This window comes from Rana temporaria, chromosome 12 (assembly GCF_905171775.1).
Source record: "Rana temporaria chromosome 12, aRanTem1.1, whole genome shotgun sequence".
Classification (NCBI taxonomy): domain Eukaryota; kingdom Metazoa; phylum Chordata; class Amphibia; order Anura; family Ranidae; genus Rana; species Rana temporaria.
This window is the reverse complement of record NC_053500.1, coordinates 138,370,807-138,387,667: the sequence shown is the minus strand read 5'-3', so window position 1 is coordinate 138,387,667 and position 16,861 is coordinate 138,370,807. Positions and strand designations below refer to the sequence as shown.

The window sequence follows — 16,861 nt, the reverse complement described above, 5'->3', positions numbered from 1 at the left end:
CTGCATTCGTCACGGATGGAATCACCGCAAATCCACCCCGCGATTTCAAATGGCTGCGATGGCATTACTTCCAATGATACCCCAATCACGCCACGATTTTGCTGTGACTGTTGCGCAATCAATGGCGCTGCAATCAAGGCAAATCACTTGTCGCTCAAAAAGGAACATGAGGGTTTTGGGCAACAGTGTTGCGATTTGCCACAACTGCAACATTGCGACAGTCGCATCAACTTGGAGCGTTTGGGGGTGCCATTAGAAGTAATGGTATTGCGTATACGTCTCACGTTTTTCAGCCATTTGAAATTGCGGGCGGGATTGCGGCGAATGTGCCCGCAATCGGATGTGAATGCAGCCTAAGGCTTCTCTATGCAGCCCCCACCCCCCATGCGTGTTGGGGTACCCTTAGGAATGAATGACACCCCCATGTACTTGCAGGAGATGTGTTTTATGGGCATTGCGGGCATGTGTGCGTTTTTTTTCCTTACACGCGTTTCCTCAATTCACAAATGTTGGGGGGGGAACAGTCTGGTGGAGTGGAGCTCATGGTGAATGTTGCAAAATAGGACCCCCCCCCCCTCCCGTGTTCCATGCCGCCTCTCATATTCCAGCCTTGAGTTTTTAGCTGCCGCATGAATAACGCCATTTAAATGTTTATCCCCATCGATCGGCACTCGAGGCGCGTTCTATTCATTGCATTGAGTTGCTGGTTGCTTCGTGATTCTCACACAAGGTAACTGTATAATCGCAGAGATAATGGAATAATTCATTGTTGATTCAGGAGGATGTTCTAGAACACTGTGGAACCCGAGCGCCGCGCCGTCTTCCGATTGGCCGTCGGCGCACGGCTATTATACCAATGCAGCTTGTATGCTGTGTGTCGGTAATTGTCTGCGACATTCTCGGGTGCTTCTGCTAGATTTGGAAAACCTCGGTGCTTCCGCCTCATCTGAACACATGCAGCCCCGAATCCGACTCCCACACAGCAATCTAATGATCTTGTAAAACGCGTCCGTTACAGCCGCCACGCTTCGGGAGGAAGAGTGCGCCGCTTTCCTCTGCACTGTGTGCGGAATTTAGATCTGCGTCTGGCTTTTGTGTGTAAAATATTTGAAAGGTGTCAGGACGACGGTGACACCTTTCTATTGTCCGCATCGCATCACTGAGAAGCCAGCCAAGATGCCAGCTATGACTAAGGCATCTATCCATGATGTGAAACATGTTAGCTTTTTTGTCCCCTATGTCCACTTTTTACCATTGATTGCAGTGTTGCATGATTTTTTGGATGTCATACAGCTTTGGATTTTATCCTTTATTTCGTTTCAATAAATCGCCTATCACAGTGCGGCAGTCCAGGAACATTTCTTTTTGCCACGGATCACCGAGAAGTGACCGGAGAATAGACGGCGAGCGCAGTGCTGCGTTGCTCCTGCCGTTGCTTTACATTTCCTCTATTGCAGCCACATCGGCATTTATGGTTGTCTTCAGAGGGCCGGTTGTATCTGTAGGACCAAATGACCAGAGCCCCCCCCCACCCTTTACATCAGATCTCCATACCCCCCCACCATCAAAAGTCAAGAGTTTCCCACCCTCCCTTACATCACAGTGCACCTCCTCATGTTGTGTTGTTGCTGGGAAGCAGAAATTGTAGGGTCTGGAGGAGGGCAGGATGCAATCGGGTGCAGGATCTGGCGGAGGAGTTCTTTTTAATGATGAATAGTTCTGTTGTATATTGTGACTCTCTGGTCCTTGTACTCTGACAGGTCCTTTTTTTTATCTGCGTCCTTCAATTTTAGTTTCAGCGCTGAGAGTTCAGTGGTCCCCCTCCCCCCATCGCTCTGCGAATCGCTCATCTGATGAGAAGGAACCTCTTCATGTCTATGAAACGTCGGTTGTCGCCGAGTTCAGTGATCCTCTTCATCCCACTTTCTACCTGCAGAGCCAAGCGTTTCGATAATTGCGTCTTGTCATTACCGCCCCCCCCCCCCCCCAATCTACTGATTGATGGGATGCGCTCCTTCTGCTGCGCTCCGCCCGCAGAGACTCATTTCTTCTTTATTTTCCATTAAACTGAACTGCTAGCTGAACGAGGCCTTCTAAATGTATTATCACATTCCAAAGTGCACCTGTATTGCAGGAATGTACACGGCGTGCTGATGGGAGGCGGTAGCATTGTAAGGGTCACCTTGTATAGGCTTCTTGCAATTCATCTACAACAGAGCTCAGACTGGGGAAGGGAAAAGCAGCACTATGAGCCAGGGGTGTATTTAGGTTTTGTGCTGCCCTAGGCCTGGTGAAACTCGCGCACCCCCTACTTACTATATATGATGCACCCCTTCCTTTTTAAGACCCGTCCTGTCATTTTCATGGGATGAGGACAGAGGGACATGGTGGGATGAGGATAGGGGGACAGGGTGGGATGAGGACAGGGGGACATGGTGGGATGAGGACAGGGGGACATGGTGGGATGAGGACAGGGGGACATGGTGGGATGAGGACAGGGGGACAGGGTGGGATGAGGACAGGGGGACAGGGTGGGATGAGGACAGGGGGACAGGGTGGGATGAGCACAGAGGGACAGGGTGGGATGAGCACAGAGGGACAGGGTGGGATGAGCACAGAGGGACAGGGTGGGATGAGCACAGGGGGACAGGGTGGGATGAGCACAGGGGGACAGGGTGGGATGAGCACAGGGGGACAGGGTGGGATGAGCACAGGGGGACAGGGTGGGATGAGCACAGGGGGACAGCTTTTTCGCCGCCCCCGCAAAGTGCCGCCCTAGGCCTGGGCCTTGTCGGCCTAGGCCATAATACATCTCTGCTATGAGCCCACCAGTTCATGTGCTGACAAACGCACTGATAGGTGGAGAGGGCAGAGAGATAGGCGCATCACTCTGCTGCTTCTCCTTTCACTGTGGAATTACAGGCTTGGGGCAGATCTAGGATGACCCGGGCTCAGAGGAAGTGAATTGAATGATGCTGGCCATCTGAGACCATCTAGTGGCAAAAAAAGTCCTGTGGAGGAAATCTCTGTATTGAAAGTAAATATTGCATCATAATCTTGACTATTTACTTATTTTTTTTTTTAGGGGGCAGGGGTTTCCCTGGATGGCAGTCAGTCTAAATCTGGAGCCAGTCACCCGCATGTGACTGGAGCAATTTGCTGTGAGAGTTGGCCACCTCCCATTGCTTTCAGTGGGGCCGCCTCTCGCAGCACTGCCATCGGGGTTCTGGCATCTAATTGAAGGCAGACTGTGCCTTGTAGGGGATCAGGAAAGGGGGTGAGGTTTGTAGGGGATCAGGAGAGGGGATGGGGTTTGTAGGTGAGGATAGGGGGCGGTGAGGTTTTGTAGGGAAGCAGGGGAGGGGACAACGGGGTTTTGTAGGGAAGCAAGGGAGGGTTCAGCAGGGTTTTGTAGGAAAGCAGGGGAGGGGGTGGCAGGGTTTTGTAGGGAAGCAGGAGAGGGAGAGGGAGAGGGCTTTTGTAGGGAAGCAGGAGAGGGAGAGGGCTTTTGTAGAGGAGAGGGTGAGGGGTTTTGTAGGGAAGCAGGAGAGGGGTTTTGTAGGGGAGAGGGGTTTTGTAGGGGAGAGGGGTTTTGTAGGGAATCGGGAGAGGGGTTTTGTAGGGGAGAGGGGTTTTGTAGGGGAGAGGGAGAGGGGTTTTGTAGGGAAGCGGGAGAGGGGTTTTGTAGGGAAGCGGGAGAGGGGTTTTGTAGGGAAGCGGGAGAGGGGTTTTGTAGGGGAGAGGGGTTTTGTAGGGGAGAGGGGTTTTGTAGGGGAGAGGGAGAGGGGTTTTGTAGGGGAGAGGGGTTTTGTAGGGAAGCGGGAGAGGGGTTTTGTAGGGGAGAGGGGTTTTGTAGGGGAGAGGGGTTTTGTAGGGGAGAGGGAGAGGGGTTTTGTAGGGGAGAGGGAGAGGGGTTTTGTAGGGAAGCGGGAGAGGGGTTTTGTAGGGGAGAGGGGTTTTGTAGGGGAGAGGGAGAGGGGTTTTGTAGGGGAGAGGGAGAGGGGTTTTGTAGGGGAGAGGGAGAGGGGTTCTGTAGGGGAGAGGGGTTTTGTAGGGGAGAGGGAGAGGGGTTTTGTAGGGGAGAGGGAGAGGGGTTTTGTAGGGGAAAGGGAGAGGGGTTTTGTAGGGAAGAGGGAGAGGGGTTTTGTAGGGGAGAGGGGTTTTGAGGGAGAGGGGTTTTGTAGGGGAGAGGGAGAGGGGTTTTGTGAGGGAGAGGGGTTTTGTAGGGGAGAGGGAGAGGGGTTTTGTAGGGAAGCGGGAGAGGGGTTTTGTAGGGGAGAGGAAGAGGGGTTTTGTAGGGGAGAGGAAGAGGGGTTTTGTAGGGAAGCGGGAGAGGGGTTTTGTAGGGAAGCAGGAGAGGAGGCGGAGGGGTTTTGTAGGGAAGCGGGAGAGGGGGCGGAGGGGTTTTGTAAGGGAGAGGGGGCGGAGGGGTTTTGTAGGGAAGCGGGAGAGGGGGCGGAGGGGTTTTGTAGGGAAGCGGGAGAGGGGGCAGAGGGGTTTTGTAGGGAAGAGGGGGCGGTGTTTTGTAGGGAAGCAGGCGAGGTGCGGGGTTTTGCAGGCGAGGGGCGGAGTTTTGTAGGGGAGCAGAAAAGGGGCGGGGTTTTGTAGGGGAGACAACGTGCTCCTCCATAAATGGAGTATTTACAGTAAGCGTTGTCACTGTAGGACAGGACAAGTGTGGGCAAGGGCACAGGACATGGGGTGCTGCATCTTTGCAGGGAACATGCATCCCTCCTGGTTGGAGCATACAGCCCTCTCCTGTGTCCAGATGGGAGCTCTGAGCGATCCTCACGATTTGAGCGCTTACACGGCCTGCAGGTCTCCAGTAAGACCCGGACACCGGATGGAACGCTCTGTCCCTCCCAAGGCACTTCAATGCCTTCAAGCTCATGTAATCCTGCATGCATGTTTCTTCTTCATGCCATGGCAGGGCCTAGTACTGTCTAAATAAATAAATATAGATTTAATATTATTTTGATCCTGTTGTAGAAAAGTGAGGAGGGCCTGCAGAGACTTTCGCCATTGTCCGTATTAGATGGGTTCTTTACCATCTGGGAGCGCGGCAGTGACGGGTAGGTAGGTGAGGATGTGATGGGTAGGTAGGCGAGGATGTGACGGGTAGGTAGGCGAGGATGTGACGGGTAGGTAGGTGAGGATGTGATGGGTAGGTAGGCGAGGATGTGACGGGTAGGTAGGTGAGGATGTGATGGGTAGGTAGGTGAGGATGTGACGGGTAGGTAGGCGAGGATGTGACGGGTAGGTAGGCGAGGATGTGACGGGTAGGTAGGTGAGGATGTGATGGGTAGGTAGGTGAGGATGTGATGGGTAGGTAGGCGAGGATGTGACGGGTAGGTAGGCGAGGATGTGACGGGTAGGTAGGTGAGGATGTGACGGGTAGGTAGGTGAGGATGTGACGGGTAGGTAGGTGAGGATGTGACGGGTAGGTAGGTGAGGATGTGATGGGTAGGTAGGCGAGGATGTGACGGGTAGGTAGGTGAGGATGTGATGGGTAGGTAGGCGAGGATGTGACGGGTAGGTAGGTGAGGATGTGACGGGTAGGTAGGTGAGGATGTGACGGGTAGGTAGGTGAGGATGTGACGGGTAGGTAGGTGAGGATGTGACGGGTAGGTAGGCGAGGATGTGACGGGTAGGTAGGCGAGGATGTGACGGGTAGGTAGGTGAGGATGTGACGGGTAGGTAGGTGAGGATGTGACGGGTAGGTAGGTGAGGATGTGACGGGTAGGTAGGCGAGGATGTGACGGGTAGGTAGGCGAGGATGTGACGGGTAGGTAGGTGAGGATGTGACGGGTAGGTAGGCGAGGATGTGACGGGTAGGTAGGTGAGGATGTGACGGGTAGGTAGGTGAGGATGTGACGGGTAGGTGAGGTGTTGGCAGAGGGAGGTGTTCTGGAATGACGAGGCACAAAGAGCTCATTGACTCTGGGAAATGTGACAAATGTTTTGTGATAAGCACAGCGAGCCAACAAGCGTTCTCCCATGTCAGATAATGACTCCCGGCCAGCGGGAGGACGTCCCGCGTCTGTTTATCCTTGACATGGCGGACGTCCTGTTCCAGGATCAACGAGGCTTTTGTCGAACAGAACCGGTTCAAAGAGGACCTGTCCCGAAATGAGCCCTGGGCTGTCCTTCGGTTGCAGGAAAGGTTCGCTGAGCCCTTCAGATCGGTTTCCTCACCTCTCGGGGATATTCTACTTTCTGTAGGACATTTTTCTATTTTATGGACGAAGCTCTGGAAGTTTTCAGTGAAGTTTTTCAGAACATTGACACTGCAGAGCACCACACACAGCTGGTGCATCGCCATTCAGTGTACTCCTTTTTTGTATTTGTATTTGTATTTTTTTTTAAACTTTATTTAAAGACCCAGACCTTTAGGCACATAAAGGACCCAGCCAGTTTTTACGATTCGGCACAAATAGAGCTTTATTTTGGTGGTATTTGATCACCTCTGCGGTTTTTATTTTTTGCGCTATAAACAAAAATAGAGCGACAATTTTGAAAAAAAATACAATATTTTTTACTTTTTTCTATAATAAATATCCCCCAAAAATATATAAAAAACTTTTTTTTTTTCCCTCAGTTTAGGCCGATACGTATTCTTCTACATATTTTTGGCAAAAAAAATCACAATAAGCGTTTATGGATTGGTTTGCGCAAAATTTATAGCGTTTACAAAAAAGGGATAGTTTTTATTGGCTTTTTATAAAAAAAAAAATTTTTTACTACTAATGGCGGAGATCAGCAATTTTTTTCGTGACTGCGACATTCTGGCGGACCCATCGGACAATTTTGACACATTTTTGGGACCATTGTCATTTTCACAGCAAAAAATGCATTAAAAATGTATTGTTTACTGTGAAAATGACAATTGCAGTTTGGGAGTTAACCACAAGGGGGCGCTGAAGGGGTTAGGTGTGACCTCATATGTGTTTCTAACTATAGGGGGGCGGGCCTGGACATGTGAAATCATTGATCGTGTTTCCCTATAACAGGGAACACACGATCAATGACAGCGCCACAGTGAAGAACGGGGAAGCTGTGTTTACACACAGCTCTCCCCGTTCTTCAGCTCCGGGGACCGATCGCGGGACTCCAGTGGCGATGGGGTCCCGCGGTCACGGAGCTTTGGACGGGGTCGGCAGAATGGCACGGCTGGGCACAATCACGTACCTGTACGTGATTGTATAATGCTCACCCGTGGGTTGCGGGCGTGCGCCCACGACCCGGTCCGAAGCTCCGTGACCGCGGCACTCGCGGACCCGATCGCCGCTGGAGTCCCGCGATCGGTCCCCGGAGCTGAAGAACGGGGAGAGCCGTATGTAAACACAGCTTCCCCGTTCTTCACTGTGGCGCCGTCATCGATCGTGTGTTCCCTTATATAGGGAATCACAATCAATGACGTCCGACCTACAGCCACACCCCCCTACAGTTAGAAACACAGATGAGGTCACACTTAACCCTTTCAGCGCCCCCTTGTGGTTAACTCCCAAACTGCAATTGTCATTTTCACAGTAAACAATGCATTTTTAATGCATTTTTTGCTGTGAAAATTACAATAGTCCCAAAAATGTGTCAAAATTGTCCGATGTGTCCGCCATAATCACGAAAAAAATCGCTGATTGCCGCCATTAGTAGTAAAAAAAAAAAAAAATGTATAAAAGGCAATAAAACTATTTGGTTTGCGCAAAATATATAGCGTTTACAAATCGATAAACGCTTATTGCAATTTTTTTATTTTTTTTTACCAAAAATAGGTAGAAGAATACGTATCGGACTAAACTGAGGGAAAAAAAGTTTTTTATATATATATATATATATATATATATATATATATATATATATATATATATATATATATATATATATATATATATATATATATATATATATATATATATATATATATATATTTTTGGGGGATATTTATTATAGCAACAAGTAAAAAATATTGAATTTTTTTCAAAATTGTTGCTCTATTTTTGTTTATAGCGCAAAAAATAAAAACCGCAGAGGTAAACAAATACCACCATAAGAAAGCTCTATTTGTGGGAAAAAAAGGACGCCAATTTTGTTTGGGAGCCACGTCACACGACCGTGCAATTGTCAGTTAAATCGACGCAGTGCCGAATCACAAAATGGGGCCTGGTCCTTTACCTGCATTTTGGTCCGGGTCTTAAGTGGTTAAGACGGCCCTGGTTTCAGGAGGGTGGTTTCTGCGGGGGTGTTGAGGGCGAAATCCAGACTGAAGGGAATCAAGAACGTAAACATTGACACTTTTTATTGCAGGATCGCCAGTGGCACATTTTAACGAAAGCTGCAGATTTACAAACCAGTTTTTGAAGTGAACCGGCGTGTTCTGGGAGATCTGAGTGATTTGGGTTGAGATTTATGTAAAGCAACTTTTGGAAAATTATTTATTTCTCCTTCAATTTGCAGGAAAAACACATCTTGCCGCCGTGTCGGTGCCGCTACACCTGGATTGGTATTTGGTGGCACTTTGTGAGAAGATTAGCAGCTGTGGGAGGTGTTGCGTCCCCAGCCATCCATCTCTCCTCCAGAGAACACCCTGTCCCCTCCGCCCTGGGGACACAAATTACCCGGCGCTTATTTCAATGCAATTAGCGCAGCTTCTGTTACGCGGATCTGTTCCGATCGCGCTCACTTTTCATCCTCGCTGACATTAAATTAACTCTCTGCTCCGCGCAGCCAAACAAGATTAATACATATTAAAATCCGCTCTCAGCCGAGCCGAACAATGTCTGCCGGAGCCGCGGGAAACGGCGCCGGGAGACCACGGCTGACGGGATTAATCAGAAACCGCTGACCTCATTTTCTGGAGGGAAGAAATTTTGATTTTCTTGCGACACACGAGGAGCCGATTTGAAACTTTAAGGAGCACGCCATCTGCCCAAGTCGGTCAAAATGACCATTTAATGCGTGTTTATCCCTTTTTTTTTTTTAAACTAGCTGATCATAAATTCAGCGAGCTCCCAGATTCTTCTTCCAGCGGCCAACGCGACACCGCCTTACCATGCGGCATATGAAGCAGCGCGTCCACCCTGCCTGCTGGACTATAGACCTCTGCCTGTCCTGGTCCCCCTCTCCACATTTATTTATTTGCTGCCTGGATTCCCAGGAGCCCGCCCACAAACTGTGCAGGGAAAGGGTCCTCGGGAGACGTAGTTCTGGGGGTGGGATCATGTCAATAGAAAATTAGATCCCAGCAGATGCCCCTTTGGTGATGACACAGAAAGTAGTACAAATCGTTGGTCACCACAGGAGCAATGTAAATGTTACAATGGAAAAAATTTGGGTAAAATTTGGTTGGTGTGCAGGCAATAATATAATAATCTATTTTTATATTACCGTGTATTGTACACGTAGGGACACACTCCCTGCATACTTCACAAGACTAGCTATGAGGGTCAGACAGGACACCACCTAAGGACATTCAATAATGCAGCTAGAAAGGAGGCGGCTGTATTGATAGCCAGTGCTCGCTCTTGGCTCCAAATGCTTGCCTGAAATAAGTGCTGGCAAGAGGAATGCAGAGGGAGGGGGTTGTCAGCCTCTTTTTCCTTCTGCATTGCTCTTGCCGGCTCTGGTCTTGAACAAGTGCTTGGAGCTGTTGGCTATCGGTGCAGCTGTCTCCTTGCCAGCGGCGTTGTTGAATGGCTGTAGGTGCCATCCTGTATGACAAGCCTTCGAAAGCATGTAGGAAGATGGGACAAAGTACTACATGTATTGTGTCCCCAGGGGTACAAAACGCTTTATTTTTTGATATTGTCATCAATGATAATCTTGTCTGCTCACTGGCAGGGGTGGAGTGGCGTCCTTTCTGACCACATGGCTTTTCTCAGCACGTCAGAAGATGATGCATGAACTACATGCCCTTTTTTCTCCCGGGGGACACTAATAAAAATACTTCACTGTCCATGTCGTGTTCTACAGTGGTGTCACAATGGGGGTGCGGGGGGTGCAGATCGCACCTGAGTGACACCAGAGCTGGTACAAGGGTGGGGCCAAGCAGGTGCTGTGTTGGGAGCTGGGCGCACTGTTGTTGCTGCTCCTCACTGATTGGCTTGATCTTGGTTTTGTTCCTGTCCCAAGGAGCAGCTGCTGACACTTGCTGGAGGGAGGATCAGTCTTTCTCCTCACTCCAGCCTGCAGGGGGTGATGGACAGCCGGCACGGAGACTGAAAACTCCTCTGTCTCGGCACGGCACAGAGAATAACTCCTCTCGGTCTCGGCACAGCACTGAGACTGAGACTTCCCCCCCCCGGTCTCGGCACGGCACTGAGACTTCCCCCCGGTCTCGGCACGGCACTGAGACTTCCCCCCGGTCTCGGCACGGCACTGAGACTTCCCCCCGGTCTCGGCACGGCACTGAGACTTCCCCCCGGTCTCGGCACGGCACTGAGACTTCCCCCCGGTCTCGGCACGGCACTGAGACCTCCCCCCGGTCTCGGCACGGCACTGAGACCTCCCCCCGGTCTCGGCACGGCACTGAGACCTCCCCCCGGTCTCGGCACGGCACTGAGACCTCCCCCCGGTCTCGGCACGGCACTGAGACCTCCCCCCGGTCTCGGCACGGCACTGAGACCTCCCCCCGGTCTCGGCACGGCACTGAGACGGAGAACTCCCCTCGGTCTCGGCGCGGCACTGAGACGGAGAACTCCCCTCGGTCTCGGCGCGGCACTGAGACGGAGAACTCCCCTCGGTCTCGGCGCGGCACTGAGACGGAGAACTCCCCTCGGTCTCGGCGCGGCACTGAGACGGAGAACTCCCCTCGGTCTCGGCGCGGCACTGAGACGGAGAACTCCCCTCGGTCTCGGCGCGGCACTGAGACGGAGAACTCCCCTCGGTCTTGGCGCGGCACTGAGACGGAGAACTCCTCTCGGTCTCGGCACGGCACCGAGACGGAGAACTCCTCTCGGTCTCGGCACGGCACCGAGGAGTGAAGGCAAATTGTCCTTCTCCTCTTTTGTCACGTGACATCATATAGCTGGAGAGAGGATGGAGACGCTACCTAAGATCTTAAATACAAGGGAGGAGGAGGGGGCCACTCTAGTGGAGAAACTTTTTTTTTTTTAGATTTTATTTTCTTTTAACTTGAATTGTGAATGTGATTGGCCTACTTTTAATGTTGGATTAGAGAGCGATTTGCCAATTTTAGCAACTGGTCCTCTTTGCATTCCGATCATGGATGGTGACAGTGTGTAGATCGGCATGCCGGCACAGATCGCATCCTTTACAGTGGTTTGGGGTGCTCACTATGATGTGCTTGATAGTTGTTGGTGGCACTACTATCGCCATTGTTTGCAGTGTTAAATGGGGGGGGGGGGGGGAATGATGGGGGTGGAGTGACACCATGTTTTACCGCACCAGGTGACACCGACCCTAGTGATGCCATTGATGATCTACACATCCCAGCAAAGGGTTAAACATTATCATACGGGAGAAGTTCTATAAACTGTCACTTGGCTGTGGAAGGGATTCGGTTGGCTGGAATTTATAAGATATTTCATTTGGAAGAATGATTTTGTTACATTGTATTATTTGTTGCTCTTTGCATGGAGCTGTGAATGACCTGGATGGTATAATGGGGACTGCAGATCGGATCTTCCCTCCATACAATGGGGTCATTATCCTGCTGACAGGTCTGACAATAGGCCGATATGTGAGCTTTCCGACACTTCCCCCCCCCCCCCCCCGCTGAGCAGGCGCGGTCCTCCCCCGGGGATTAGGACCGGTTCATCATCCGAGGATTTATCCACACCGATGAATATTCAATTCTCTGCCAACTTGCTGCTAACGCCGCGCTGGGAACGGCTCCCCACGGGATTGTTGCATTAGGAGGAATTATACTCGGTGACACCAGTCAGCTGTCTGCTCCTCGGGGACTCTGCTAGGTGTTGTTTGTCTCTGCGGCAGGCCGAGCCACCGATCGTTCCATCGTCATGGAAGGGATGATTGTGTTCTGCAGGAGTGAGAAATAACCTAGATTTATAGAATTGGAGAAGTCAGATGGTATACAGAGGAGCAGTGACCGCCAATTGGAGTGCAGGCAATGAAAGATGAATTCTGATTGGCTTAGAGAATATGGCCCAGATTCACAGAGTGTGGGCGCACATTACGCCGCCGTAGAGTAACCAATGTACGCTACGCCAACGCAGCGCAGAGAGGCAAGCAATGCATTCAGCAAGCCAGTGCTCCCAACGCTGCGCTAGCGTGGCGTGGGATTCGAAGGCGTACGCCGGCGTAGGTGGAAGTGGGCGTAACCCATGCAAATGAGGCGTGACCCCATGCAAATGATGGGCCGAGCGCCAGACAAATACGTATCACGAACTGCGCATGCGCCGTGATGTGGACGCATCCCCCTGCGCCTGCTCACAACCACGTCGGAACTGCTGCCTAAACTACGCCGGATCATTGATTGCCTATGATCTCCATTCCTGATGTTGCTCACTCACCTTTCTGTATCTAGGAGAGGTTGTCACCCTGGGACAGAAATACTAAACCTCTCCCTCTGCCTAAAATGGGGAGTGGGGGGTTCTGTAGTCCTGAATCCTGGGACAATTGAAAACTATGCAACTGGTAACTTCCTGTGCTCTTATCAGCTCACAAGATTTCAGTTTCTGGCAGGATCAACAGTGTTTGTTTGTTTTTTTTTTCAATTATCTCACAGATCTACCCACATACTTTCAATGTAATGTTTATGGAGTGTTTTTAGTGTTTTGTAATGGTTTTGTTTTCAGTGATAAGCCGTCTTCTAGTCGTTGGGTGACACCGGTAGAATGGTGGAGCTTGTGTCATATTCATCTGGGCACACAAACTTGATGATGTCATGATGGGGCTCACTCAGATCCCTCAGACCCTTTAGAACTATTTAATCTGGGGGGGTCAAACAAGTTTCAAGGAACAGCAAAGGTCCCCCTTCATCCGGCTACATAAAAGAGAAGATTCTGGAGCGGGCTGACCCACCAATGACAGGTTCCATGATCATTGGCCCAGATTCAGGTACATTTGCGCGATATTTGCGGGGGAGCAGGGCAACGATTTTGCCCTGCGCCCCCGCAAATATTTTGCGCTGCCCTCGATTCACGGAGCAGTAGCTCCGTGAACTGCGAGGGCGCGCCGGCAAATTTGCCCGGCGTAAGCGCGCGCAAGTTAAATGATCCCGCCGGGGGCGGGAATCATTTAAATTAGGAGCGCTCCCGCGCCGAGCGTACTGCGCATGCTCCGTCGGGAAACTTTCCCGACGTGCATTGCGGCAAATGACGTCGCAAGGACGTCATTTGCTTCAAAGTGTACGTGAATGGCGTCCAGCACCATTCACGATTTACTTACGCAAACGACGTAGATTTTAAATATCGCGACGCGGGAACGTGGGTATCCTATAGCATTGGCTGTGCCTGCTATTAGGATGTGTAACCTTACGCGAAACCCGACGTACGCAAACTACGTAATTTGCGTACGCAGGGCTCGCGCAACGTTGTGAATCGGTGTTAGTATGCAATTTGCATACTATACACAGATCACAATGGGAGCGCCCCCTAGCGGCCAACGCAAGAATGCAGCCTAAAATCTGCGTGGCATAAGAGCCTTATGCCACGCAGATTTTAGGCTGCAGTCGGCGTAGCGATGTTCCTGAATCAGGAGAATTCGCTACGCCGGAGCAAGTAAGCAATTGCGCTGTGTAACCTATGGTTACACAGGCGCAATTGCTTCTTGAATCTGGGCCATTGTGTTTTTGAGACTTCCAATCAGAGATTATCATTTATTGGCTTTTTTTTCTTTCTGAAACGCGTTGGCTTTTTATGCTAAATATACAAAAAATAAATCTTATTCTGGACTAAGTGGAGCGACACTTCTACTCTCCATCCCAACCCCCAACACCACCCCTCTTATTTAACATTTAGAGTTCTGGTTTTGGGCTTCTCTTTTATTCTCGGATGATAAAAATAAATTTGAATTGTTTTTTTTCTAAATTGCTGTGAAAAGCCAATTTCTGGAGGTGAATCGACTTCTATAAAAGTTCCAGATAGAAATGACTGAACGGTTCCGCATATCCCCCCCCCCCCAAGCTGGCTCCAACCTGCACACTTCCTCTTCTGGAGAACAGGAAGATCTATTTTAACTCCTTTAGTTTCTGTAAAAGGTCCGATGTTCATGTTCTCGGCGCAGAGTATAGACGCTTCATTTTCGGTAGTTATGGAGACCATACATGACCTCTGCCACCGTCATTATCCTCCATCAGTCGCCTCGGTGGACCAATTTGTGTTCCCGATTGCCTGAGGAACCTCTACAGAGGGGTTAATGTCCTGAGACGGGCAGCAAGGTGCCAGGATTAGGGGGGGTCATGGTAGGATTGGCGGAGCTCTCGGAGTATTTGATGGCGGTGATGAGGCCAAACTTGTCATTTCCAGACGGAAGACCTCTCCTGTTCCTCTCTGAAGGTCGGGCTGCTGTGGAAGGACATGAAGAGGACCTGTCTGGGTCTGGCTCTAAGTATTCCACCCAGAGATTAGTTTTGGGGCGATTTCTGTTGCACTGAAACCCCCCAAATATTTACTTTTAACCATTTTCAGCCCAGGCCTATACTGGAACTCCTCTCCTACATGTAAAAAATCATCATTTATTTTTGCTAGAAAATTGCTTAGAACACCCAAACATATTTTTTGCCCAATTTTTTTTTTTTTACCGTGAAAGATGATGTTGTGCCGAGTAAGTGGATACCCAACATGACACCCTTTAAAATTGCGCACACTTGTGGAATGGCGCCAAACACCGGTACGTAACCAATTCCTTACTGGCCACTTAAAGCCCTCTACTGCCCAGACCAATTTTTAGCGCTGACGCACGTTGAATGACAATTGCGTGGTCATACAACACTGTACCCAAATGAAATTTTTAGCAAAAAAAAAAAGATTGAAATGTGATTTTTTTTTTTCCAACATTTTCCGAGTTTGTTATAAAATTTTACAAACAGGTAATTTTTCTCCATTGATATGTGCTAATGAGGCTGCACTGGTGGGCACAGATAAGGTGTTACTGGTGGGCACAGATAAGGTGGTACTGGTGGGCACAGATAAGGTGGTACTGGTGGGCACAGATAAGGCGGTACTGGTGGGCACAGATAAGGTGGTACTGGTGGGCACAGATAAGGTGGTACTGGTGGGCACAGATAAGGCGGTACTGGTGGGCACAGATAAGGCGGTACTGGTGGGTGGGGTTCCCTGAGACCTGAAAATGATGGGTGGGGTTCCCTGAGACCTGAACATGATGGGTGGGGTTCCCTGAGCCCTGAACATGATGGGCGGGGATCCCGGAGCCCTGAATGCCCTGGATGCTGGGATGATCAGGGGATTAATAAAAGGTTTCTTCTTCTAGAAAATGTACAGGGGTTCAACGCTAAACATGACATTAAAGCCGCATTCAACCCAAAAGCAACCATTTATTATATTGCAGCTTAACCATTCTTTGATGCAACGGCTGCATTTGTTTTCTTTTTTGTGCTTGTTTTCCTTTGTTTTCACTTGATGATCCTGACAGTAAGTCTGTTTTTATAAAAGCAGAAGCGCTCCTGTGGAAGTAGCAGTTACATTGATGAGACAAACCATTTACCACTGACGGGGTGCTTAACAATGATCGTTTGAGATGAAGTGTAAGTTGGAGTTTCAATTTGTTAGATGGACTAGCAGATTTAGATACACTAACATTCCCCTCCCTCCAGATGGACAATGCCGCTGTCCAAAGGTGCCCCCTGTGCTCCTTCCTCCAGAGTATGTCACTGGCCAGATCACCAGGTGAAAACAGAAGGGGGAAAAAGGCAAAAAACAAGAAAATGAATGCAGCCGCCTGCATTGGTAAGCTGCAATATAACGGTTTGGGTTGAATACGGCTTTGAGAGTTCTGCAGGTTGTATTTGAGGGATAGTAAAGTTTGCGATTAGTTGAGTCGCATGGCGCTGACTTCCGGGTGACATAAAAGTCTGTGATGTTCATGTTGGTCTTTTGTTCCTTTTTATCGCATTGCCCGTTCAGAAGAGGCGGCATGTAGGTATCGCCCGTCCCCCCCGCTCCTCATCTGCATGCCTTGAATTGTAGCATCCTGCTTAGAAATCGCCATTCTACCTGATAATCGCATCAGAAATGACCCGGCTTATTGCCAAGAGCACCGCAAAAAAAAGCGCAGCAGCGCTCAGCATCCAAGTCAAATGTGAAAAAGAGCACTTCTGATTGGCCGGCTGCTGTGACTGCAAATCATTCTTTGCGGTGTGAAATAAGCCCTCCAGTCCAGGATCAATCGAGGCCTGAGCACCCATCCCCCACCATCTCCCTCCAGTGTGCTCTACTTAGACTTCATATTCCTCTACTGCATGAGCACCTACCTATGGCTACCTACCGGCCGCTAACTGCCTTTTCTTTTGTCTGTCTTTTCCAATCCCGTTTTTTGGCTCTTCTGCTCCTCAGGCGACGTCCTCTTCCAGATGGCAGAAGTTCACCGGCAGATCCAGAACCAGCTGGAGGATATGGTAAGGACATTTTTTTTTTTTTTTTTTTTATTATTATTATTATTATTATTTCTTCCTCCATTCCTCCTTTTTTTATTTTTATTTTTTTACTCCTTTTTCTTCTTCCCCCCCCCCTTTTTTTTCTCCTTTTCTTGTTTCCTTTTTTCTTTCTTGTCTTGTTTTTTTTTTTTTTTTTTTTTTTTTTTTTTTTTTCTTCTATCTTATTCCTTGTGTCTTTTTTTTTTTTTTTTTTTTTTCCTTGTCTGTTTTTTTCCTTCTTCTCTTTGCTTCGTTTCCTCCTTTTCCTTCTCTTTGCTTCGTTTCCTC

The 16,861-nt window shown here is 49.6% G+C and overlaps 1 protein-coding gene across 4 annotated transcripts in view; it reads left to right on the top strand.

The window, feature by feature from the left end:
- Positions 1-16,861, top strand: part of BAIAP2 (BAR/IMD domain containing adaptor protein 2) — a 103,879-nt gene that overhangs the window by 14,794 nt on the left and 72,224 nt on the right. For all 4 annotated transcript variants that reach the window (XR_005744501.1, XM_040330946.1, XM_040330945.1 and 1 more), the window contains exon 3: positions 16,494-16,555. Coding sequence is in view for 3 of the 4 variants with exons in the window: in XM_040330946.1 (XP_040186880.1) it covers positions 16,494-16,555 (62 nt within the window). In the remaining variant the exon portion in view is untranslated. The remainder of the gene's footprint in view (positions 1-16,493; positions 16,556-16,861) is intronic.